This window comes from Phaethon lepturus, unplaced genomic scaffold (assembly GCF_000687285.1).
Source record: "Phaethon lepturus isolate BGI_N335 unplaced genomic scaffold, ASM68728v1 scaffold20599, whole genome shotgun sequence".
In the NCBI taxonomy this organism is placed as follows: domain Eukaryota; kingdom Metazoa; phylum Chordata; class Aves; order Phaethontiformes; family Phaethontidae; genus Phaethon; species Phaethon lepturus.
The window spans coordinates 412-27310 of record NW_010564369.1 but is presented as its reverse complement, the minus strand read 5'-3'; the positions used below and the strand labels follow the sequence as shown (position 1 = coordinate 27310).

Here is a 26899-nt window from a genome sequence, read left to right as displayed (position 1 = left end):
GACCAGAAGTCCTTCCACTAAGAGCAGTGGTGCAAAGTCAGCCCTGAGCTGGTGCATGAGGGGAGTGAGGACCCAGCCATGCCACAACTGGACTTTGCTCCTTGCTGGGCTTGGCCTTGCACCTTTAAAATTGACCTCAGGTCTCCTGACTTCACCGACATGCTGTTCCACACGTCCCCTGCATCTGGGATGTGGCCAGTTTTCAGTCTTGGTCACACCTTATCTTATGGAGAAACCGAGCCCCGCAGCCATTTCCAGCAAGCAGTGCCTCCGGCAAAGAGCTGCGCCAAGGCGTGCCGGTGCCTCCGGGGACCGTCACGAGGGTCTCTGCCACCCAATGCTTCCAGCTTAGACATGAAGATGAGGACCCATGAGAGAAACCAAAACCACGTGCTGGCTGACCCCACCTCAGCCAAAATATGCCCACAGAAAGACATTAATGGTCAGCAGGAGAATAGCGTTAACATTGCAAACAGTCTTCCACAGGGGCTTTTCCTCGATGCTGGTTAGTCTCTGCTCCAGGGCAGCTCTCTCCTCCTGGGACAGCGTGGGTGTGGGGCCAGTGGACAGACCGCAGAACCACAAGTACAGTATTTTCCAGCAGGGAGGCTTAACTGCTGCAAGAGACGGACCAAAAACTGGGTGTTATCGTCTAACTGGGACTCTTCCCTCCCTCCTTCCACTAGCCTGGAGGTGCATTGGCCAATCTGGAGTGGGCTTGAGACGCACCTTGGATGAGAGGTGCAAGATGATGATGGGAAATGGGAAGGGAAGGGAAGGGAAAAGAGAAAGCTCTACCTCAACCATATACAGCACAGCCTGATTACAGTTGGTTGATTGCAACATCAATCATTCATTAGTTAATTAACAGACTTCCTCCTCCCCAGCCCAGCTTCCATCCACTTTCACAAATTCCTGACAGCATGATGGTCCATTTAGAGATATCTTGGCTTATTTATTACATGTGACATGATGGGTAAAGTATGTGTTTTAATTGTCAGCCCTGTGCCATGTGTATTTCACTGGTTGTTCTTTCCAAATATAACCTTTTTTTTGAAATGCAGAATGTCATAAGGCCTTGAAAAAGGTGTTACCAAGGGAAAAAAAAAACCTCATTAAACTGTCAACTGCTGTTTCGCATTTCCTTTCCCATCATTACTAATTACCAAAATACCAAGACATTTGTTTATAAAAATCTGTGCTAGTTAAGTGAACTAGGAATTGGTAAGAAATAATAAATAATGCTGAATGGCTGCATTCAACTTAAACCCAAACTTACTCTATTGGGAAAAAAATTATTAAGGGATTTCTTTAGTTGTTCACTTCTGTTTAGCTTGGCTGTAATTGGCACCAGTGTCCTTTGGGCTGACTAGCAAAAGGGAGGAGTGAAGAAATCTTGTGTATGTGCCTTTCTTCTGAGATTTCTGATCTGTAAACTTGGAAGGTTAAGCTCAAAACCAAAAAGCTGCATTTTTAAAATAGATTTGCAGAATAAACCTCTCTCTACCCTGAAAAGAATGGTACCCTATGTAGCATCTCCTGCTACTGTTCTAGCTCCTGACAACTCTTTCAGTTCATTTGACTCTTTGCCTTCCTTCCTCTTAAATACCCTTGGTAGGACACGCAGCTATTTAAGCAATTTGGGTTTGAGTTTTAACAATGGCTTATAACCTAAGGGAAGATGAAAGATACTATTGGCATAATGTAAATGAGAAAAGTGAGGCTTGTAGATTTACCCTAGGGCATCCACAAAGCATACACATCTGCCCCCAGTGTCTCATGGTCCCTTCGGACTGTGATGCTATTATTTTGATACAGTCTGTTACAGCATCACTGGGTGAGTTTGGCCAGCAGAGCCCACACGGGGTAAGGAGGAGGCATCTCTAGCGCATACACAAGGGGTTTATCTCCTAGCAATGATGAGGACAGGAAGGGATGCCACTTTTATGTGCTGAAAGTTGAAGTTACAGAGCCTGCCACGACTTTCACAGTGCTGGTGGTAGCTGCTGCTTTGGTTATGCCTGCAGTAGTGCTATGGAACTCCTCAAGAGCATCTTGGTGAGACAGACAAGTAGGGGCAGGGTCATGCTACAAAACCTCAGTGTCAATGGGGTGAGGAGCAGCACAGACCTCCACCCTCCCAAGTGGCCATCGACTCCCATCTAAGAAGTCCAGCACACGATTAAGTGTCCAGGCCTGAAGTGCTAAAATAACACTGTGACTTGGACAGAACTGGTCTGGGGTAGTTTGCATGGGTAAATAACTTGTTCTAGGGAAGAGGAAAATAATTTTATTAAATGGTGGGGGTTTTTTTTGTTCAGGAATAGCAACTCTTCTGAGCCGTTCAGAGGATTGAGACATGAAGGTAAATGCTAGAAAATACATTGGGAGGACCAAGAGCCACAACGCTTTCATTTGTCACATCCCTGTAACTTGTATACCCATAAATACAAACCCGAACTCCAGTGAATGCAACAGATGTCCTCTCATGAGCTTTAGAGGGAGTTGCATGAGATGTTGGCTGTGCACTCACATGCACATGAGCATGCTTGTTCACAGACCACCACCCTACCTGCCTCCTCCTTATCGCCTGAATCTGCACTTTTGACCAAGTCACTCTCTCCGTTGGCTGGATTGATCTGTGCTGCTTCACTCTTGTAATTTTTCATGTCAATGGCAGGTGATTTTCTGTGTCTTGTCCACCATGTCAGGCAAGCAAGCTGCAAAGTGGGACATAGAATAAACAGGTTATTGCCTGTCAATCCCAAACCGACATGCCAATCATTTCCCTCTTTGAGGGGCACAGACCCAAGACAGTGCTGAGATCTGCTCTGGGGCAACAGTTGTCCCCTATTTTCTCCAACCTCCCTCCTGCACAGGTGCCCACACCCTGGAAAAGGCAACTGGTACCATCCACTTGGAACTGAAAAGCTGAGAAAAAGTGTGAATTAATCATCTACTTTCTTTCCTTCTATTACTTTAATTAACCTGTTCCATCCCTGTCTCCACCAGGAGTAACCTTTTAGTAGACATTGAAGAAGCAGCTTCCTCACTCACTTGATTGATTGACATTAAATAATGATAATCTCCATCTAGTATGGCAGCCCTCCAACAGGGAAGGGTAATAAAGTCAATTTAAAAAAAAAAAAGAAGCCAAGATAACCCTCTCTGGATATGGTCAATCACAGACTGCAGTTGTAACCTCAGCAGAGAAAGATCAGTTGGGTGTTGGCATGTAGATATATGGCCGTAGGGGCATGACACAGATACATGGCCACGGGAACACTGGTATTTGAGCAGCTCCTTCTCTGGGACATGGGGAGGGACTGGAGGATTTTCTGTCTCATCTCAGTTGTTATTTTATAGGAAAAGAAAACCCAATGTGAACACTACACCCCAACCCTTTGGGACAAGCTCACATCAAAGCAGCAACCTGCACCTCCAAATGAGCTTATCTCAGGGCTCTTACTGGGAAAAGTAGCAGTATTGTGTCTTTGCTCTGTGACTGCAAGTGCATGTTCAAGAAGTGCAACTATGTGGGCAGACAGCCGTGACAGTGAATATTAAGTCACAATTCACAGGGAGGATTATACCATCCGTTAGACCAACAGGTGTAGTTACAAGTAGAATAAAAAAGAGCTCCGGACACACACTGTAAGACTTGTCCATCCAAACGCCTTTTCTCTTTTTCGTTTCCTTGTTGGTTTGGCTTTTTTTTTTCTTTGTTTTTTTAATTCCAGTTTTCTCTACTGGGCCAATACAAGGCATTACCTCTCCCTGCAGCCTTTCAGTGAAAGAACCATTGAAAGCCACGAAGGAGGATCAGTCCTGGACAGGCTGCTGTGGCTGCAATCTGCTCTGCAGATTACAAAAGCAGAAGGTCTGAAACTCTTATCCTAGGGCAAGTCTGAAAGTCTTCTCCTCCCTGGGATGTAAAGAGTCCACAGCAGGCGTTAATCTTGCAAACTTCACATGGTCCTTGTACAGCGGTGGGGTTAGCCATCCCAGGGGCTCAGGTCTTTGAATTTAAGCCAGGCCTGCTGCTGCTTTGGCTGACCGTGGCACACCAAGCAGCTTGGTGGCATCAGCACTTCCTAACCTCTGCGTGCTCTGGCCAAGCCAGGCAGCAAGGACCAAGCTTATCAGTCCCACTCAAATGCAGCTGCACGGTCCATGGGCTGTCCTCCTGCCCCGTGCTGGAACCGCAGGATGGGACCGGGGCAGCAAAGCTGCAGTGGTGACAACAGGTCAGGCAAAGTCACACACTTGCCTGACGAGCGGCTGCCTCCCTGCTCTGCCCAGGTGGAAATGAATGTCTCAAGTGGGTCACTTACAGAGTGACATGAGTTTAATTTTTGAATTTTATACACACAATTCTAGGCAGGAGTTTCCAGCTGACACAAAACGTTGCATAATTTCCAGAAGATTTATAGCTTTATTTAAATCATTTTCAACCAAGATGAGCATTGGGCAGGGCTAATCTTTCTTGTCACGATGTGCTAAATTGCTTTGATTTGATGATCCTCATCTTTCTCAGGGATTCTTTTTTTTCTTTTCTTTTTTTTTAATCACTTAGGAAATGTCACTAGAACATAGCAAAGTTTCAGGGTACTAAAGGATTTCCAAAACTTTTTTTCTTTTCCCTCCTCTTCCCAGGTGTCACTGAATGATTTTCTCTTCACATTGCAGCAAAATCTGCAGGGGCTGAAGTTTACCTGGGGCTCAGACTCTGCCAGACGGGAGCGATTCCCAATTGAAAGCAGCACAGACACACACGTAACCTCATTGCGTGTCAGCCCGCTGACACACCCAGGAGCTGGTGCTTTGACCAAGGCCAAATAAAGCAACCACCACCCTAGAGGGCTCCTCGGTGAAGCATCATGCCAACGCTCTGGATTCAAGCTCCCCTGTGGTGGGTTTTGGCTGGCTGAATTCCTCGAGGTCCCCTTTCTCCTCTTTGCCATTGCCAGAAGGACACGTGCCAGGGCAGATCAGCAACATTGTGTGGCCATGGAGGCCACCACAGGGCTGGCTACACTGGCATAGACTCAGGAAGGGATGGGGACGGGGGAGGCAGATGATGGCACGTGTTTTGCATGCCTGGAGAAAGCAAGCAGATACATAAATAAGGAGAACTGCTGACGGGGGAGCTGAGTTAGCATAACTGACTTGGACCTTGGAAACGCTGCCCGAGGCTGCTGTGCCCAAGGGCAGGGGAGTGGGGCGTAGTCGCTTGGCGGGTCCCGGGGAGCCCTGTGGCTCTGCTCCCCACTGCAGAGCCTCGCGTGGGCACTGCTCAGGGAGCCCTGTGTCCCCACATAGTTTGCTCCTCTGTGAGCGCCTGGTTCCCGCAGGAGCTGAGCATGCTTTGCTCTCGGTGGCACTAAAAGACGCTGTTGGAGCTTCAGTTGCAGAGCCTCGGAGTGCACGCTGTGGGTGCAGGCCAGCCAAAGCGGGCTTGGTGTTCCTCCTAGCCTGTGCACCTAAAGGACCCACTGAAGTCAGACCTCAAGGCACAAGGAAAACGTCCCCGACCCCAGAGTACACCCGCTGGAATTGCCAATCCATCAGCCTGTCTGGGTGAGCCCTGACCCCTGGGGAGGTGACCTGCTCGTGTAGCGCTCATGCTCGGTGGGCTGTTCCTCTCCTTTTTCACCCTCACATTCTCCTTGGACAAGGGAGCTTGCAAGAACTCAGCAAAAAGTTTTTCTTTTGTTGTTTGTAAACTAGAATAAATCCTTCTGTTCCAAAATGCCATCTGGCACCTGACAGTTGTGTTTCAGCTTCACAGTCTCAAATTTAATTGTAAGCTCTTTTGCAGGGTTTTCAAGGACGGCGTGACACAATATGGACTACCTACAATGAAGACATATGAACTCTGGAGCATACCAAACAAATTCTTTGCATACTTGTTTTCCAGCACAGCATCAATCACCACAGGGATGGGAGAGTGTCCAAAACAGCAGGAGAAAATGCTACAGCTTGCAGTTCTTGGATTGTAATTCATTTAAAGCCAGGCACATTAGCTGTACCACTCTAACATCAGACATAAATCTCTTTTCTCCTTTTGCCCATTTACTATCTCAAAAGCATTGAGATTCAATATTTAAAGTTGTCCAGTGTAGATCCTCAGCTGGTGTAAAGCAGCATAACTGTGCTCAACAGCTGTTCCTGGTCTTTGAAGGCAATGGAGCTATGCTGATTTACATCTGATGAAGTATGATCTATCACTGTATTTCCTTGGCTTTGTCTTTGGTGGCTTGTTTTTCTTTTCCTTTTGCTTGACAAAATAAATGGCATAATTCCTAGCTCTTATAAGGCGTTTTTCATCATTACATCTCAAAGCACTGCACAGATAAGGGCTAGCAGAACTAGCCCCATACAATTTTTATGGGGGAAATATCTGAGGATCATAAAGTGAATTGAGCAACACATGGGACTGGGAAGCACCAGAGCTTCAGATATTCTTAGCCAGGACACCCGTTACTAGCTTCCCAACTCTCAGCCACTATCATGGGCACATACCGGCTCCTCACCACAGGTTTGCCCACTGGCATGCCAAAACCCAGCAACCCGAGATCGCTAATGGCCAAACACAAAGTTCAAGTGCTAGTTTACACCCAGAGGCTTAGAGCATGACACGTCCATCCTGATTTCTACCTCCTACCCTTCCTTCCCAACACCTTTCTGTCCTTGAGCCATCTCAGCACAGCCACAGATTAATTTGAGATGAGGAAACAAGCCCTGCTTGTGAGAAACGATGCCACCAGGAGTGGTGGTCCAAAGCTACACCTGTGCTCATGTCTAGGGCAAAAGTTGGGATGACTGTCACTAAGAGAAAATAAAAAATGTTGGGTTTAATGCTGCCCATACATGCCAACCCCGTAACGTTGGCACCTACCTCAAGTTAAAACCCATGCTTTCACTTTGGCTGTTCTCTGAGGAACAAAATCAGAGCTTTCTCGAAGAAATTGGGGATAAATAGTAGAAACTGAACGGAAAACAGACTAAAACCAAATAGGGGCAGACTCTCCCATTCCTACTGAGCCATGGGAAGAGGGAATTAGCTACTTCTTAGTGTCACAAATTGCCTGGCAGCCCATCTCATTTTCCTTGTGGTAGGAAGATGCTGGGTGGGCGGGGTGGCACATGGGACATGGGTGGTCATCACCATCGTCAGATGATTGATTTGGGTCTCTGTGTCCAGCCTCTCATTGCCACAGGCAATATCATTAATTCTCATTAATTTTATTCAATAGAATCTCTTATACAGAGGTCAAGCACTGAGCTCAGAACTACATGGTGTCCGTAGCCTACCAAAAGGCTTATCTCTTTAGAAAACTTCCCCCAAAAAGCCCACCCTATGTTTGTTTACGGCCAGCACCACCCTTCAGCAAGCTCCCCTCCCTCCCTGGCTCTCCAGATGTACCTAGGGTGCCAGCCACCACCCCTCGTCCTTTGCTCCGCTGGGACAACTGCACACAGCTCGCTCAGACAAAATCCTCTCCTCCCCGACCACCCCATTGGCTTTCCTTCCTGGACCGCTTCCAGTGTGAATCCACCTTTTCTGAGCATTGGCTTTTTGAAGAATATGTCAGATAAGGACTCTTAAGTCCAGCACCGATAAACTCACCCATTTCTGCTGAAAATCTCCTCTAAGGAATCTCTTATGATCATAAACTCTCTTCCCTGATGCTATTATAATAGGTCTTCATCCTGAACTCCCCCTCTTAAAATGTGCTTTAAATGTTTTTATACCTCCGAGGTCAGACTAAAAAGCTTGTAGGTGCCGTGGCCAGTTTCTTCATTTCCTGAACTATTGGTATGATGTTCACTATTTGCCAACACTATGTTAATGCATCTTATCTTGCTATTGCTGTGGGCAGGGAGCACTGCACATGTTTAGTTATCACAGGTCAGATGATGAGTGGGAACTCATTAAACCACAGTAATTAATTGCTGGCAACCATCTGGCCACCCCTGAGCAGTAGTGAACAACGTAAGCAGCAGAACTAATGGTGTCTCCTTGCCAGTATTTCTCTCTCCCATGTGGATCCTCTGATGATAGCTAATAAAAGCTGAGACTTTATCTCAGAGCAGACACAAAGACAGTCTCTCTCTCTCCGCTCTCCTCTGTCTGAACACCTGCTTTCACGTAAACTTTAGGAGCTGGGTATCTTTGACACCACTAACATTCAATCAAACATTGACAGAACTGGTTAATGCTTTACAAGTTATGAGGAAGCAACAGATAGAAAATGCTATGATGGCATCACCCTCATTTCCTCATGCAGCTAGACAGGAAAAAAAACAGATCTTTTAAATCTTTCCAGTAACCTTTGTTTGGAGGTAGATGGCAGTTTTGTTATATTGACAGCTGCTTTAAAACGTGGGGCTGGGAAGAGTTGCTTTAAGGTTTTATCATATAAAGCCTCCCAACTCTGCACCATTTTAATGTGTTAAGTAAAAGAAAGTTGTGCCTGACTAAAAGTTATTGAATGTAATTGAGATTACTTTGGGACAAAATATTATTTTCCTAAATGCCCATGTTGCAAAAGATATTAATCTTGTTTGCCTGCAAAATTGATGCTGGCTCTGCTGAAACAGGGTAGATGCTACAATTAGATATATTTAATTCCTCCTCAGCAGTGCTCTGTAATATGATTTCATATCCTTTCCCTTCTTCTTTTCTTTCCATTCCAGTTATGATGGGCGGCGGTGTCTGCCCCGCTCTAGGCACAGCATGGGAACTCACACTCAATTTCAAGCACTCAGTGCCTCGGGAAGCATTAACACTACGCGACCTGGGGAATAGGAAGCTGAGGAGCAAGGGCTTCTTTGCAGCATATGCATTACACACTGTTTCTTAACCGTGGGAGGAAAATGACAGATTTCAGAGATTTTGGAAAACCAAACGGGGGCTCTTGAGAAAAGGGTGCCACTGCAAGTCACTTACCTTTTCTTCAGGGATCGGTGGGGTGCAGAGACTGATAAGGACAATGACAATCGCAGTGAGGACACAGAGGATGAGGGCAAAGTAGAGGTAGTGCAAGTCCTTTAGCACAGCTGGTCTTCTGTCCTCCTCACCACAAGACGGTGTGCTATAAATAAACTCGATGATCATCCGAACAAGACCAACAGCTAGCCCAACCATGAGGCCCCAGAAAGCACCCTGAGAAAGGGCAAGCATAAAGAAAAGGTCACTGCACGTTTGCTTGAACTTAACCTTTCCTTTCCTTTCCCTTTCTTAGACCAAGACCTTTTATGCCTGATGGAAATCCACACTGATATGCACTAAAGGAGGATGTTTTCAATTAAAAATCCTCATTTTCTCTTTCTGCCCTTGAACATGGAACAGATAGACCACAGGCAATGCAGGAGTCTCTTCCCCGCAACATGCCTCCAACTAGACTTGGACACATCATCCCTAGAGTGCAGAAAAACTTTGTCTTGTGTGCTTTCAAATGAGACTGCCAAGAAGTACCACTTGCAGTGGCTTCTTGGAAGCAAACACACATAACACTAGAAACTGGGCTAAGATCCACTAATGCGTGCCAGGGAAATGTTGTTTAATTGTCACACTTAACTGGACTGACTTGAATTTTAAAGAATTTCAAAGGCTAGGTAGCGAGGGGAGACTTAGTTATTTATTTTATCAAATATATATCGATTGTTTGTTGACACTCCACTTACAGGCTCGTTAATCCTCTTGCAGAAGATTGCCAAGATGAAGAGAGCTGTGATCGGTGGGGCTAGATAGCTGGTTATGGACTGAATGTAGTCAAAGAGCTTGCCGCTGTTGGCCGATTGGATGATTGGGATCCAGAGAATACTGATGACTACAAGGATGAGGATAAAGACTCTGGAAGGTAAGGATAAAACTGGATTAGCTCTGCAGGTGGTGGAGTCCACCTGAAAATGAAGTTTTTCAGCAAAACACAATTCCAATTACTCTCAGAATTTCCTAAGAAAAAATCCACAGATCACTCTCAAGAAGAAGCTTTTCCTGTGTACTCAGGAAAAGAGAAAATTGTTCCCTTCTAGAAAGTCAGTTCAATCAATTCCCAGAGCTAACTTCACACATTTCAGAGTGAGTTGAGCTAGGACTTGCCAGTCAACATGCATGATTGATCCACAAGGACATGATGGCTCCCACTGTGAGCTGGATCAGTGCAAGCCCTTCAACCTGGTGTGTCCTAGAGTGATACGTACTTTGAAGGACTTGCTCTTGGATGTGACAGAGAAAGGGAGCTGGGAGCTTGTGGAAGCAATCTTTCTGCCACTTTTCTAAGCAGATAACATGCTCACCCTCGTCCCTTTGCCTAATTCCAACTCATTTGCTCCCTTCTTCATCTTTGTACTGTATGTTACAGAGGTTTCTCCATATGGCTGAACAAGAGGTACGTTCCCTGCAGCCTTCACCCACAGCCAAGTTTGGAAACTTAATGCTCATGACAGGAGAGGAAAAACACCACAAACAGGCAGAATGCAGCTTAAATGCTGCTATCAGGAGAACTTTATATGCCCCTGATACAATGCAGTATCAAAGCTTGCTTGTAAAGGGCACTAAACCTTATTAGAGAGATAGAGCTTTACCCTGAAAAAAAAAGAGCTTTACCCTGAAAAAAAAGGAGTAATTGCAATGTACCACTCCTGTCTGATGCAAAGATAACATGCTCTTAAAGATCTCTGGTGACAGTGACTCGAGAGCACCTTCGGCTTTTCTAAAAGTGACACTTAAGGCACTATTTATGTTAAGTTTAGAGAAGAGAGAGGCAATGATCTACCTAGCTCAGTGGTATGCTCAGTGTTTCTCTTTGACCAGGTCTATCTCAGGTGAAGCTGGAAAATGTAATGTTCTTTCCCAGGCTGCATTCCTGTTCTATATTTTAGGCACCAGATTTTTCTCAGTGAGTCCAGACCGAAGAATGTAAATGCTGCACTCAAAACAGATGATGAGAGCAATGAGACATAAAGAAATGTAAAGACCTGCCCACAATCATCAGCTCCTGCTCCGAAGCCTTTCTGCGGATCCGCTGCCAGATGTCTATAACAAAGAGAGTGCTGCTGCTGTTGAAAATGGAGGTGAGGGAACTCATCAAGGCTGCCATCATCACGGCAATCATCAAACCCCGGAGCCCTGGGGGAGCAAAAAAGGGGAGGAAAATCAGTACTAGACCTTTGGCCTGTCTCTGGTAACTGCAGTAAGATTTCCTCAGCCTTAGGATGGATAAGGGCAGTCTGACCCCCCCATGCAGAGCATGGCTCAAGCCCACCTCCACAAGTGTAAAGGTTTCTCACCATCGGGCATGAGTTCTATCACGAGTTTGGGGTAGGCAATGTTGGAACAACCCACTGCAGCTCCACAGACCCTCTTACAGATGGCTGGGTCCACACAGCCCACTTCATCTGTAAATAACAAGAAGTCAGTGTAAACCACATTAAGCCATAGGTTAATTCAAGGGAACAAATCTTGATGCCTTTTGAGGGTTTATATAAATTCAGAGGTGCAACTGGAATACTGCTAGAATGAGTAGAGCTGAAGAACATCTTACATCGTAAAATAAAGGTGAAACTTCAAAATGACATTTTGCAGTTCTCTTCAGCGTACAGCTATAACTCTCCTGGATCTTGCATAATTGTAATCCTTGATGATTTGTCATTTGTGGCAACTGGACTGTTTCCGTGAACCTGTTAGCTGGGTTACCAAGGATGTTGCAGGCTGATTTACTCCTATTTCTGGAAATCTGGGAGAGAGGCACTTGAGACACACTTTGCTGCAGGAGTGGTCCTCCTAACTGGGGTATTCTTCCTGGGAAGAGGTATGCTCTGGAGAAACCATCAATGAAAGCTCCTTGGGAGACAACATGAGGGGAACTCTTACTCTTTCACAAAGGAGGACTGTTTTGCATAGTCCACCAGGAACTGCATGAATCTGCGTGGCAGATTGCTAAGGCCCTCACAAATACCTAATGAAAGTAACCCATAGGACCTGCAGAACAACCTCAGTGCTCCGTGTATTTCATCTCACCGATTTTCTCCAGATAAACATATGCATGCAATGTCCACAGCATGGAGCTGTATGACCCCAGTGGCAAAATATGCCCCTTATGGATAGTCCCAGTGACTTCCGCCACTGTGGGAGCACTGGAGGTGGAGGAAACGCATGGGAATAACAGTGTACAACAGGAATCTATACGAATACGCCTGAAGGACAGCAGTTTCTGAGACATAAAACTGATGGAGCACCTGTGTGGGGTTAGTGGTCATGGCAGGTATAAAGCCCTGTGGCAAGGAACATGGGAAGGCTTACCTGGGTAAAGAGCTCTGCTGATCATTCCTGGCATGACAATGAAAAACATAGGGAAGATTTTCAGATATCCTCCCAGCACTGATCCACCCTTGGCATGGGAGAGGTTCTTGGCAGAGAGAGACCTCTGGACTATCACCTGCAATTGGTGCAGAAAGGGAGCAGAGCGTAAAACAGAAGCACTACAGAGAGAGCAGGATCCATCCTCTCTTTGCCTCTTGTTCCCATGGATGACTTTCATCCATCAGGATCCCAGGGTACTTTGCATGCCAATGGCAACCTTCCCATCTCGGTTGACTGCAGCCTGCTGCCACTGCTCAGAGCTCAGTGCACAGGCTATAGGAGAGGGCAGCGTGGAAATTTCCTTTACAGGAATCATTTCGCCCTTGACTGAAATGAAGCCACCTTGAGGACTGGAGACAGCAGCTGTACGTCAGCAAGAGACAAGGAAAGAAGCAGACTGTAGGTGTTTTGGTAAAAGTTCGGTGGCAGGTTTTCATAATTATCCCATCTTAAAGCACAAAAGCACCATGTCTTGAGAAACAAACACAGTTTTCCTTGTGTGTATCTTGGAAAGGAATAAGAAACATGAGACCTCCGGGAATATGAACGGCTTATCTGGAGGTCTACGCAAGGTCACTGCAGAGCCAGCTCCAGATGCACATTTTCATATCCCTGTCACACTGACTGCGTGAAGACTCCCAGTACTCACCAGTCCACAGTGGGATAAAGATGTAAGAAAATAACCTGTTCTCTCTGCACTAAGAAGTGCACAAAATTAGCAGCATGCCAAGAAGGAAAATCATGGAAGGAAGGAGTGAGATACTCAGACCAGCAAAAAGGCAGTAACTCCTGCACAGTGAAACACAGTCATGTTTCAGCCCACAGATCCACAAACTGAGGAGTGGTCTGGAAATAATAGCGTGGTGGTTCGCCTGCAGAGGGAAAGACTTTCTTTACCTGATCAGTGCACCAGCACCAAAGAGCCAGCACAGAAAGCCCAAATATAAGGCCAGGCCAAGGAATGTCTCCTGTGACTGGATCCCTGAATAAATGAAAGGCATCCGCACGTGGGAGGTGACAGGTCGTGTTTGGGACTATGATCTTTGGTATTGCTGTGCTGTATTTCTCCTGAAGTCCTTCGTACCAGCCAACTTTTTCAAATCCTGAAAACACAAAATGCCAGTGATTTAAGGTCTGGTGCATCCTGCAAAGTTATTTCCTTACCTGCATCTCATGATTACTTTTCTTTTCTCCTATCTTCCACTTACCTGCTTTATTTTCATTACCCCTCACTTTTGGCAGTCAGTGTTTCTACAGGAGTCCATTTGATTTTGCCCAGAGTCATTGTGGTTTTAACAGTACATCTTGGAAGAGGATCAATGCAGGAAAATCTCCATGATCCTAATCCCCACAAGGCCTCAGCATCTAGTCTTTGCTCATACACCCTCCAACAGCTACAGCAGGAAGGTATGACATGAAACAAGATATATCTATATTTCTGTTTGCCGAGAAGGCTTAAAGCAAAGACCAATGATGGTCAGTTCCTTGTTGCTTTTTTTGTCTATAATGCTGTTACACCCAGATGAATCCACAGTAACTCCCAAAGTCAACAGGGAAAGTCAGCAGAATTACTCTGAATTTACATGAGCACAGTGAGAGCTGAATTTGGCTCTGGGAATGCAGCGTTGCTAAGTCTTTGGCAACTACAAGTAAACCCAAACCAGCGAGGTGAAGTTATCCAGAACCTCACCTCCATACAGTTAATGCAAAGGATGAAGTAAGTCTGACAACTTGGCAAATGAGTTGTGCTGGCACCAATTCTGTGAGGGGTTAAAACTCACTTCTGCACCATAGGTGAAAGGGAGAGGTACCCTGCTAAGGTCTAATGACCTTGGGGCCATTAAACTGGTGTACGATGCACTGCAGGTTCCTCTTACCTATGAACATGAGGACCAAAGCTCCCAGCACCATGATCAGGGTCTGCAGCGCATCTGTGTATATCACAGCTGTTAAACCGCCTGTCAGGAGAACCAGAGACAACAGGCAGAGTGCGTCACCACGTACAATGAAACAGGTACCTCACCTGGGAAAAGGATTTCCTTGGCCCCAGCCCTGTGATTTCAGGACAGATCCACTGGGAGAAGTTGGCACTGAGCTGGTGCCCAGGAGCCTATAGCTGTCACCAGCCCTCCCGTAAGGAGTGCTCTGAAGGGATTTTCCACGTTCATGAAAGGACTTGGAGGCAGTTCAGCATCTTAATATCTAAAGTTCCTAATGTTGCAAAAAGATTAAAAAAGAGAAAATGTGGGTGGTGGTGTCTACCTGCACAGAGGGAGCCGGGAGCCTTCTGTAGCGTTAGAAAATCCTCTAGAAAACAGTGATGTTCCCCCATACCAGTTTCCCTTGGGCCAGGAGGGGAATAGCCAGAGGTCTCCATCAGCGGGGAGTGACAGGGCAGGTCCTACCAGCGACTGGGGGAATCTCTCCCTCAGACCAGGACCTGAATACATTCCGCTATGTAGGAAAGGGGAAACTTATACCCTAGGCTCCAGCTTAAAATGTTTCTTTCAAAATCAGCTTTTTACCAGCTATGGTGTAGACAGCAGTCACTGCTAGCAAGACCACAGTGGACAAGTAGAGGTTCCAGCCCAAAGAGATTTGGATGAACAATGCTCCGGAAAAAATGTCTGTCTGGAATAAAAAAATCAAGGGCATTAGTAGTCTGGCATTAGTGGTGCTTCGTGCAAGGGAAATCTAATAAAGCAGCCTGCAGCCCTCTGCAGCTGAAAGCATTGATGAGGGAGGACACTACGAAGGTGAAGTAGAAGAGGAGGACAAAGCATGGGGCTGTTGGCTGTGAACCTTCTTGTTCTCAGTGTAAGGAAAATCTTTCATCCAGGTCAGAGCTCTGAGCAATCTGGGAGCTGGGGCAGCAGGAAGGTAAAAATCAAGGTCCTATGCCAAGGGACTAAAAAGTCATCAAAATAAAGACTCTCTTACAGGCAGACTTCATGGCATGTAATTCTCACTTGCACAGAAAGGTATTGGTGGAAACTGTCACTCCTTTTGCTGAGTCTGAAGACATCCATGGGGAGCAGGAGCCCATGTATCCGCAAGCAGACACAGAAGGGAAAGGGGGGCAAATAGCAAGAGACCAGGTTCCTCCCAGGACTATATCTCGGTGGCCTAGTGGCCAGGAGACACTCCTGCTTGAAAGACCCCTAAAGAATCACTGATGTCTTGTGCCATGACTGACTTATCTGAAAAGGTCAACAGCTTGCATTTCTAGTCACGTGGTTCAGCATACTAGACTGACTCCAGAAAAGCAGGTTATACCTGCTGGGGACCTCACTAGAATTACAGAAACCCCCATCGGCTTTGTTTTGTTTGGACCTAGGGGCAGAGAAAGTGAAACCAGAAACGGGGCGAAACCCGGAATTACACAGATAACATCGTTCCAATGCAGCAGGTGATATGGGAGATGTGTATGCTGGGAAATCAATTTGAAGGAACCTGCAAATCTGGTATGGGGTGAGATACGGGTAAAGACATTTGCCAAGGGAGACAGAAAGGATGGGGCAAGATTTCTTGCTGTGCCTGAAGTAAGCACCTTAAAATCAAGCACCCAGTGCAACTCCTGTCCTCTGCAACCCTGAGGCAGGACAAACACTGTTGGTACACCACAGCAACCACTGTGTCTTCTGGCTTTTGGCTTCCCAGCAGGAAATACAAACACCTCTGTAGCCATGCAGGATCAGCCTTTGACAACTGTTTAGCGAGATCTCCGTTTTCCTCTGCAAGCAGCGAAGGCTCTGCAGTGCCCTAGTTGCTAACCTGTGTTTGGGCAAAAAGCACGGGGAGAAAAATCCTTCTTGTGACCAACTGCCTGCTGTCCAGCCAGCCGCTAAATGAGCTCTCCACAAACAATAGCACTGCTTAATAGAAAGCACCTGTCATGCCCATAAACTCCACCAGCCACATCCGTCAGCCACGCGTGAATTAGCTGCGCAGAGGAGAAACCACTGAGATGAAACAGCAGTGAGGAGGCCAGGGTCCTGCCTGGAAAGGCACTGGCAAATACTGCTCTGCTGAAGGTCGTTTTGACAGACTGGTCTGGTTTTGCCACATACATTGACTGTGTAGCTTTGCACATTGTGGTGCCGTTGCAGGAGAGATCTTCCACTTACCCCTTATGGGTAAAGAGGCTGCAAACGCCTCTTTGCAAGCCCCCACCCTGGGCAATATTTCAATCCCACAGAAAAAAGCTCCTGGAGGCAGTGGTGACAGCACTGGGTGACAAGACCAAGAGCTGGCCCCTGGAGGAGGAAATCTATCCCATACTCCCAGCCTGGAACTCCTCTTAATGCACCCCCCAGGCCCTGAGACACAATAAGCCTGGGAGAAGGACCCTGAAGGCAGTTGCAAAAGGCACATGGGTGCCTCGTCTCCAGCCGATGTCTTCCAAGGCAATTTGACACCTAAATACTTCAGTAGCATCTAGTGAAAACTGACTTGTACCCGCCACGGGACAATCAGCTGGAGACAAAGGACCCACATTTTCAGTCCTGTAATGGGCTCTGAAATACAGTCCTCCCCCTCCAAGGGCACAAGTAGTTCTTAGCAAATCTCTGAGCGTAAGTTCTGCATCTTTATTAATGGCATGTAAATGGAGGGAAATACCCAATAGCTTACATGGCTTTTCGGCTACCAACGGGTACAATGCTACAAGCAACCCAGGAAAGATGCCGAGTTCTCTTTTAAGCCAGAACCTACCTCCCTTTCACCATACCCTTTTTATACAACACAAGTGACAGAAAGAGAGACGAATAACCATAAAACACCTAATGCTGAAAACTCAGCTACAAGAACAACAGCAGATTTATGATAATTAAAGAGAATTTCACATCTTCAAGACGCAGCCAGCCAGGGCCTCAGACGGGGTACTGCTGCAGTTCCCCTGCCTGTATTGCCTAAGCTTTGATCTGATAGAAGAGGAAAAGCAGGCAGACAGCTTATGGTACTTACACTGTTTAGTAATTAGCTGCCATATCCCTGTAAAGTTCTCACTGTGCGTTGCAGTTTAATGAGGGCTCTCTCTCTTAGGATAGGTCTCCGTGATCAATACAGAGGCAGGTATTTACTTGAGCGAAGCAGCACACTAACTGTCTCTAACAGCACGCTACTGTTTCTGGTAGCTGAGCTGGTCCTTTCAAGGACATCTGAGTTATCTCTGAGCAGCGCTGCGTTGTACTGGGATGACCTACCCCCGCCCTAGAAAAAAGGCTTGTGTTCAGTTGGATACATACGGATATCTTGGTGAATATATAGAGAATGAGGGAGAGTACGGACATGTAGATTTGTATCCTCTGCCCTCCAAATCTCTTCTGCAGGTACTCAGGCATGGTGACCACTCCTGCTGCGATGTAAACAGGCACAAAGATCCAGCCGAGAGCCAGAAGTGCCCAGGTAGCCTGTTAAGGAGACAGAGAAAATAAAGGCACATGATTTAACACACGGGAACTCTGTTCTTTCAGTGGATATCCTAAGAAAACAGAAAGGTACAGTGCCATGCAATATATTTGGGAAGCAGTCTGAATTTTTCTCCCTGCTCAGAAGGTGAGATGACAAATGGAGGAATTATTACAAAACAGCCAGAAGCTTTTGAAGTTATCCTCCTAAACCCTGTGCCTCTCTGTCATGGGTGGCACATCCTGCGCCATCTCCTTTTGGGCAAGATGGTGTATTCTGTTGCTCTGGATGTCTGAAAGATGGTGTTGTGTTTGGTGGCCTTTGAAACCACTGATGCTCTGGCAGTGAAGAGTTAAGTGATTCAGAGAAGGATAGGAGCATCTGTTTGTTGCTTGATTAACAAGTGATGAGGCTGAGGCAGCAGACTGTCCCTGCAGAGCATAAAAATAAGCAACAGCAAGACTCTGCCGGGATGTTCTCCTTGCAGGCTGATGCAGATGTGCTTCTGTCGCTGATTGATAAAGGGGCAGTTCAGTTGCTTTGCCACAGGTGAAGGGTCTTTTGGAAGGTGTAAAGGCATCTTCCATCACGTATTTCTTCTGTTAAACCCAGCAAAAGCCCAAACAGCAGATCCTGAACATAAATAAAAGCCATTGGATTATCAAACCTTATCTTCTGGCTGTCTCAGGCCATTACCTTTCATCCAAATACCTTATATTAGTCCAGATTTTACTTTCATCAGTTTTTTAGCAGAAATGAAACTGATCCCTGTGAGCAGAGGTTGTGAGTGATCGAGGAGAACAGCCATGGCTCCTGCAGTGGCAGAGACTGGCTTAGGTAGAAGATGCTCATACGATCCCTGCGGCTGAGCGATGCCCCATGACGAAAGGAGAGAATAATGGCATATCTAAGGTCCCTTTCCAATCTGAAAGAAATGAGTCTAAACTCATGAAGTTAGATTTGCCCTGACATACAATCTTGTCTTCAAGGGTTTCTAAAATCACTTGAATAGATTTACTTAAAATACAGCGACACTGGTGTATTGACCATGCTGAACACAGGCTCTGGTTCCTTCACAAAGGACTTAGAGGTGATCTTAACAATTTGTAAAAAAAACAGTGCAGTGAATAGATATCCCAGGAAAAAGCTTTTGGTGGGCCCTGCCTGTGGTTGGCAAGTATCCGGCACTATTAGCAGTCTCTGCTGATACAGACAAGAGATTTGGAGTTAGGTGAGTGACGTTTATTGTGGGGCTGGCACTAATCTCACTCCTCATCACTGCAGCTGAGAAATTTCATTAGCATCACACACAAAGGGCCGGGTTTTCATGCTCTGTGTGGTGTCAGTGGCAGTTTTCCAGGCCACTTCAACAGGGCAGAATGAGACCTGCCTTCACACCCAGATGTTCACGTTTTGGCAGCTGACGGGTGAAGGCAGTGCTGCTGATTCTCCTGGCCTTACACTGAATTTAGGAGCACATGCTGCTTTTTTTCAAACTCCCTGTACCCAGAATCCTGTGATTATCCAAGCACCTTTTCAGCATCCATTACCTTTTCACAGAATCACAGAAACACTAGGTTGGAAAGGACCTTCAAGATCGTCAAGTCCAACCATTAATCCAGCGCCACCACGTCCCCTAAACCATGTCCTGAAGCGCCACATCCACACGTTTCTTGAACACTTCCAGAGATGGCGACTCCACCACCTCCCTGGGCAGCCTGTTCCAATGCCTGACCACCCTCTCAGTGAAGAAATTTTTCCTAATATCCAATCTAAACCTCCCCTGGTGCAACTTGAAGCCATTTCCTCTCGTCCTATCACTAGTTACTTGGGAGAAGAGGCCAACACCCTCGTCGCCACAACCCCCTTTCAGGTAGTTGTAGAGAGCGATAAGGTCTCCCCTCAGCCTCCTCTTCTCCAGACTAAACACCCCCAGTTCCCTCAGCCACTCCCCATAAGACTTGTGCTCCAGACCCCTCACCAGCTTCATTGCCCTTCTCTGGACACGCTCCAGCACCTCAATGTCCTTCTTGTAGTGAGGGGCCCAAAACTGAACACAGGATTCAAGGTGCGGCCTCACCAGTGCCGAGTACAGGGGCACGATCACTTCCCTACTCCTGCTGGACACACTATTCCTGATACAGGCCAGGAGGCTGTTGGTTTATTTTAGTCTTGATGAGTGCAAACTAAAGCTTAAAAATATGGCCATGTGCTTCTGGGAAGGTCAAAGAGCTAATAATTTTAGTGGATTCCACTTAAACTAAAATAAAGATCTCATGTCTTTAAGGCTGTCTGAACGTCTGGAGGCTTCTCTCCTGAGGCTTGAGAACTTGTAGGTGCCGACACTGTTAGCATCTGGTTTTGGAGACAAACCCCCAGTCCCTTTGTAAACAGCGACATCTTAGTTGACAACATAACTGACTCTTACGTTCCACTCAAAGCCCCCAACAGCAAGGCCCCCAGCTGCTCCAGTGCCCGCCAGGCCGATGAATAAGCCACTGCCCACGTTGCTTGACATCAGGGATGCTCCAATCTGAAACACATGGCACAGGCACAAACCCAGAAAGTCACCTTGAGGAACCTCTGTATCAGCCCAAGCATCCCCCCAGGCACTCTCTTTGCCCAGGGCCTCATGTCCTTGTGGGTAGGTGCTAAATGGAGAGTTGGGTTTTGCTACTCCTTTTAAAGAAGACTACTTTTTTCTGTCTTAAAGTGGGTGTGTCTGCTCCCCCCCACTGCCCCCATTCCACCCCAAAGCTTAATCTCAGAATCAGGGTTCTCTTTGCCAATGGTTCTCCTGAGATGACATGCCTGTTATGGCAAGTACAGTGGGGTGAGGGAAGTCTGGTGGCAGCCACAGACACCTCAGTGTCCATGAAACGCTGTGGATTTCTCCATTCCCTTGTTACTCATCCAGAAATAATACTCAGCCTTCAGCGACCTTGCTGACCTTGGTCTGCCTCCCCATGTCTTGCTGACAGCCCAGACTCTTTTAAGTCTTGCGCTGAACATGCATGTGGTGGTTTACACAGCCATCGTGACAGAAGTGCTCTCTTGGAGCTCCTCCTGAGAGGAGATTCCTGAACCATAGCAGGGACGATGTTAGAAACTTGCAGGCCTTTTGTGTTTAATGTCTACACATAGGTTCAAAGATTTCCTGCAGTAGGCTGGAAAATGTTAATGCCTCAGGTGAACTTTAACTGTAGGCTGTGGGCATGGTAGGCTGTCCCTACCATGGCTCATTGACACCCTAATTGGAAGAACACAAGCTCCAAGGGGCTTTACACAGGGTGAAGACTATCTATCTGACTTAATTACTACTTTTATTTGGCACAAAGCCTCACCTCCTTTCTGTATGCCAATGTCAAATCTCTCTCAGGGTCAAATGAGAACTTATCCAAAGGACAAGTCTAGCCCTTTTGTCTCTAGAGAAGGTTTGCTTTTAGCCTATGAGGAGCTTGTCTCTCCTTAGTACTGCTATATGTGAAACAAGGAATGATGGAATTTGATCTGCTTCTCAACTTTGAGCAAGGTAAAACATTAATAAGGCATCAACACCCACACTGATTCCTGCCAACAGCTCTGCCTTCTTGTCTGTCTAAGAAAACTCTTGATTAGACAGCTGGCTGCTGCAACATGAATTTGCAGCTGAGGTGAGGACTGGTGCTCTCAAGAAATGTAAACAATTTTCCTGATATCTATATCAGACAGAGAAATACAGAAGACACATTGCACGGAAGCAGCAATGCAATATCAGGGTTCAGTTGAGGCTGCCTAACACACAGCAGAACTCTGTCACCCCTGTAAAAAAACCCCAACAAACCAAACATGTAAGCCAGCCATATACTCAAGGCGAAGGCCACGAGGAGCTGAGCCTGCAGGAGTGCTGCAGAGGTGGAACCAGCTCTCTGACAAACAAAACTGAAAAGGGAACAGCATCAGAAGTTGCTTTGAGACTAGAATGATGTCAGGAAAGCCAAGAGCCAACCTGTACCCAACAGACTCTGTGGCCACCTGTGGTTGGAGCCAAAAGCAGTAAGAATGTTTTTGGGTTTGTTTTGTTGTGTTTTTTTAAAGAAAAAAAGAATAATGTTGGGGAAAATATGTTCCATTTTATTATCTTTTAATTTTCCCCCTCCTAATTAGAGAAAACCATCAAGCTAAGCTTTTCCATTAAATGTCACTTGGCCAAGATAGAAGTATTAAAGAATATTTAAGAAATAACAGATTTTAGAGAGGTGTATGTGTCTCTGAGGGAAGAGGATGAAAATCTAGCCTAGTGAATTCATAGGCAATGTACATTCAAAGGAAAAAAGTTAAAAAATACAGTGTTTTGGTTGGGAAGTACATTCCGTTACCCACAACTCACTGGAGAGACATATGGTGCTGGAGTCTGGCATTGGCGAGAAGGATCTCTATTCTTGTGGCGTTTTTATTCCTTTCAAACTTTAAATTATCTTTCTATGTACCTTTCACTCCCAAGAAAAGGCGCCTTCAATAGATTTTTTTTTCTTCATAGTGAAGATTTATACTTCAGTGGTTTGAAGTTTATATCCTTTACATCGTTAGTCAATAATCTCAACTTTACTGTAAATAGCAAGGGCTCAGAAAGTCCTGGGCTTTGGGATTTTTTTTTTTACTGTATAGCACATTCCTAGATTACCTAATGCTCTCTTGGCTTGGGGACAATGTATCTTTGATGAGTTGGGGTGAAAGAGTTTCAAACCCAGCTAGGCAGTCAGCACTCCCTCACTTCCATCAATGTGAACATTTTTATTGCTGACTTGAGCAGAGAAATTGAGAGTTGAAAAAACCTGAAGATGCTGAACTATCCTTTTGGCCCGACAGCTCCACGCTGTAGCCCATTAGCAAAGCTGTACGGGATGATTCCTGGCGGATCCTCTGCATCTCAAGACTACAGTCAAAACATGTATGGGCTGGGTCCCCTCCCTAGACCTGCCCTCCTTACATCTGGAAGTGTTTTCGAACCATGAGAAACAGAAGTATGCATTTCACTCACAGGCCACCAAGTCATGGATCGTCCAGCTAGGAAATAGCCTCCAATGGTCCCCCGGCTTGCTCGTATCGATGACTGGAAGCACAGGAAAAAGAAAAGTGTTTTCCTCCATTCCCCCACCCTCAAGTCAGACCCAATGCCCATCCCAGTAGCCCTGAAACATCCCATCAGCAATCCCTTGCACCACCCCAGTCCTACTCCCTTGAGTGTCACTGCAATCAACTGGCTCGCCCTGCGCAGAGCAGCACAGACAGGTAGTGCATGGCTCTGACACAGGCTGAAGCAGGGCCTCTGTGGAAGGCATCTAATTTTGAGAAATCTAGGGGTTTGTCTGCTCTCAGCCATGGGAAGATACGTGTTTGCAGCTCCAAGAAGGGCTGCCCGTCTTCTGATGATGGTATGCTTTAAAAGGAAGCATTTCCCTCCTCACTGTCCGGCGCCCCTATGAAATGCCTTCAAAGCCAAATAAATGGTAGAGGGGTGAGAATCAGAGGACAACCTTGTGTCCCATGGGATGGCATCTAGGACTGCATTGAGGCATGGCATGCAGGTGCACCCCAGGAAGGCTAGCAATACCCTGCTGCAGCTCCTGCTGCTTTGTCTCTTCCCACTGCTGTGGTTTCAGGGTTTCCAGCAGCCCTACACTTTATGGCCACATCATGCAGCCCCATCTAGGAACTTCATGAGAACTGCAGGGATTTCAAGAGCGATAGGAGGTCCATAGGCCAGCAAGGCCCTCTGACGGGCTGTCTGAGGCTGACTGTGCCTGTTTTGCAGCAACCAGGAACTTGTTGCTTTGTTTTGCAGCAACCAGGAACTTGCAGTCGAGCATCATAATAAAATTATTTGCTGCAAAAAGCCTATGCGCATGGCAGCACCCGGGCTGGTGAGCAGCACTGCCACCAAGCCAGAAGCAGCCTGGTCTCAGCATCAGCTCCAAAAAATTTTTTGTGCATCTGTTAAGTATGCCAGGCTTCACCCATTGTTTCTGCCTCTCTTTGTGCAGGTTTCTAATAGTCCAGCTTTGGAAAGAAGCTGCTTGTACCTATTTAATGACTTCTCCTTGAATGTGCCAATTGGGAAAGAAAAAACATTTCGGCCAACCAGAACACTATAGGTCTCTTTAAAAGAGGCCTTCACAAAGCAACAGGAACAAATAATTAGCAACAATCTTTCCAAAGCTTTTTAAAGTCCCGTTTCAGTCTTCTCCACTCCAGCCCTGGCTTTTCTTTCATCCCCTGCCTGCCCACAGCCTGGTGTGAGACTACTTTGTGGCACAGGAGGTAGTCATCATCCCCAGAACAACCTCCAGGGAATGACCCCTTGGTTGTCCCCATGTGGGGGTGGGGGGTCACAGGACGATCACTGTCACCCCCAAACTTGCTGAATAGACCCTGGGATAACGCTGTGCCCAGAGGATGCCCTTTGCAGGCAAACACCTTTGTACCTAGGAGGGGTCCAGGGAGGATCAAAGGCTCCCTGTCTCAGGCAGACCTAAACCCAGTCACCTCAGGGACTCACCCATATCCCGACGGCGAGGACGAAGGTGAAGTAAAAAACCACGACAATGATGTCTGCCACCCCAAAGGCCGCTGTCGTGTCCCCTGGCAGCGCGGGCAGCTCTGTGGTGGCTGGGGTTGGCTGGCTCATGGCTGCAGGAGAACTGCTGATTTTCTCTCTCACACTGGACTTTGGGGCACGTTGGTCTTCATCACTTCCCTTGTAATAATTAACAGAGTGGAGAAGGTGTGAGTGTGGAGCAGGAGCCAGGCAGGACTGTAGTTTCCCAGCAGGAGCTTTGGCTCCATGGTTCATCAGGGAGAACCTCCCCATAGCTCTGTGGTGTGAGCATCACTCCTGCTCCCGCACCCTTTCACCAACGGTCCCCTCTCCTGCCCATTTACCCGTTGGTGACAACCATTGGGATGGCAAATGGGTAAGTGTCACATTGTCTTGTCCCCCACCCCTCTTTCACATCAATGTCTCTGCAGCATCCTATGGGGGGAAAGTTCCTCCTAAGAGGAGCAGCCATAGAGGGGAGTTGATCTTTCTTCCTGGTGCGGGTGGCAAGGATACCGATCTGTGCAGGCTTGGGGGTACTCCGTGCTGCAGAGAGGCCCACGGCCCCGGCGGATGGTCAGCAGACGAGGAGCACGTGCTACGCTGTACATTCACTCTGCAGATAGCACCAGGGGGAAGCGCAGGGAAGAGACAGCTGCGTTTTCTTGGCAGGCTTTCCAGCACGCATGTGGCCAGCAGCGAAGGGGTTAAGCTGCTGGCATGACAAGCAGGGCCAATTCCAGGTCACCCACATGAGCCAGTAAAGCTGCAGTGGCAGCAGGAGCAGCAGCCCTCTGGGGGCACGGGCAGGTAGGAGGGGTCTGTCCCCCAGTACAGCAGCCAACTGCAAACTGCAGGTCCTCCTCCCCGTCCCACCAGCTGCCTGGTGCAGCAGTCATTCCTCAGCTGCATGGGCTGCCTAGCCCTTCTCCACCTCTTAATGCTGGGGCCAGGCAGGACCTGTGCCTCCACCTCCTTCTGAAAAGGGTCCTGCTCAGCGGCACTGGGAGTCCAGGAGAGTCCCTGTGGGTGCTTCAGTTGGTGGTCATAACCCAACAGCCTGAGACAGGCAGATGGGTACAGACCTGACTTCTCAGTGTGGTTCCTAATGATGCTAAAAGACATTTGCCTCCCACAGATTTTGCCTCCCGATACCACCCTCAAAGCCATGGGGGCTTGTTGCATCCATTTCCAAGATGGATGGAACACCTCCAGACCATGACTGACCCAGGTCATCCTCAGGAGATATGCCTCCTCTCTCCTCACTGAGAGGAAGAGCTACTTTTCTCCTTTCTGCTGAGTGCCCAGTGCTGTGAATGCCGCTCCAAGACACTGTCAGTTCCCTGCCTCACTTTCCGCACCCACAGCAGTACCAGGGAAATAACAAGTATGCTGGAGATGTTTCCTGGAGCGCTCCTGTGGAGGGGGTGCTGCTGTAGGACAAGACAGGGCAGAGGCTTGGGCTAGCAGGCAAAGGCAGGGGCTATGACTGGTGTCCTTGGGAGAGCATTGGTTTTGGGGCTGCCACCCTGGCAGGCTGACAGAGGCTTACCCTGGGACCTGTGAGAAAAGAAATCATGAAGGGCTCCAGCTGGATAATAAAAGAAAGAGAAGAACACTTGGGACACACACGGTGCGGTCCTGGCTGTGACACCAGCCACCAAGACGCAAGCTCCGACATGGCTGCAAAGGTCCCTCCGTCACCTCTGTCTGCAGCTATAACATACCTGCCAGTGGGGGACAGGACACCATGGCTGAGGGCACCAGCCTGGTTTGGAGACAGGGTGGGGACCCTCCAGCACCAGCCCAGCTCTCCTTGACACCACCAGCCCTCTGAACCAGGGCACAGGGTGTGGGTCACATAGCCCTTCTGCTCCTTTGTTGGGACAGTTTTGGTAGGACCGCCCAAGGCTCCTACTGGGGCTTGCAGAGCCATTACAAAGCTGGCTGCGGGGCACAAGCCCTCTCCAGGCAGTCCCCTGGTCCTCAAAGCAGAACCATCTCCTACCTCCCGCACCCTCCGCCACCCGTGGTCCCTCACCCCATGACATATCTGGTGGGACGTTTTAAACTTAGGTGAGCTTTGCTTGTTCTTGGTTTCAAAGGAGGCAACAAAACCTCTGTCTCATTTTATTTTATCCCTCTCCCAGCATTTTCTTGCAAATGCTGGCTACCGACTTGCTCATTAATTGCACTGCTAAAGCGTGGCCCCCGCCCAGCCCTGCTGCCCGGTCTGAGGCTCCCTGGGAGCGGCACCTCCCTGTAGTCTCATTAACCACAAGAGGCTTTTCAAGACTGAAATGTTTCAACAAGCTGAAAAACAAGTTACCAGAAATTAAATATCTGGAAGCTTAAATCCCCTGGTATAAACAGGCAGCTCTCCCTGCGCAGAGCTGATCTACACTCACCCACATGCTTTTCCCTCAACACCGCAGCACCCGAAAGCAAAGAATACAGTTGCCTAATCTTGAAACGCATTAAATCCCTGCCCAGGAATCAAACAGAGCCAGTATCTCCGGTCTTCCCAAACCAGCATTCCT

The 26899-nt window shown here is 47.4% G+C and overlaps 1 protein-coding gene across 1 annotated transcript; it reads right to left on the bottom strand.

Moving 5' to 3' along the window:
- Positions 1-408: 408 nt before the first annotated feature.
- Positions 409-24464, bottom strand: SLC5A9 (solute carrier family 5 (sodium/sugar cotransporter), member 9). Its single transcript, XM_010294865.1, has 14 exons — positions 24321-24464; positions 22803-22874; positions 20211-20315; positions 17620-17784; positions 14899-15004; positions 14251-14331; positions 13271-13476; positions 12314-12449; positions 11302-11409; positions 10990-11140; positions 9694-9862; positions 8957-9172; positions 2573-2720; positions 409-617 (listed from the first exon to the last, which is right to left on the bottom strand). The coding sequence occupies exons 1-14, from the start codon at positions 24447-24449 to the stop codon at positions 409-411; spliced, it is 2001 nt and encodes a 666-aa protein (XP_010293167.1). The 5' UTR covers positions 24450-24464.
- Between the last annotated feature and the right edge of the window lie 2435 nt (positions 24465-26899).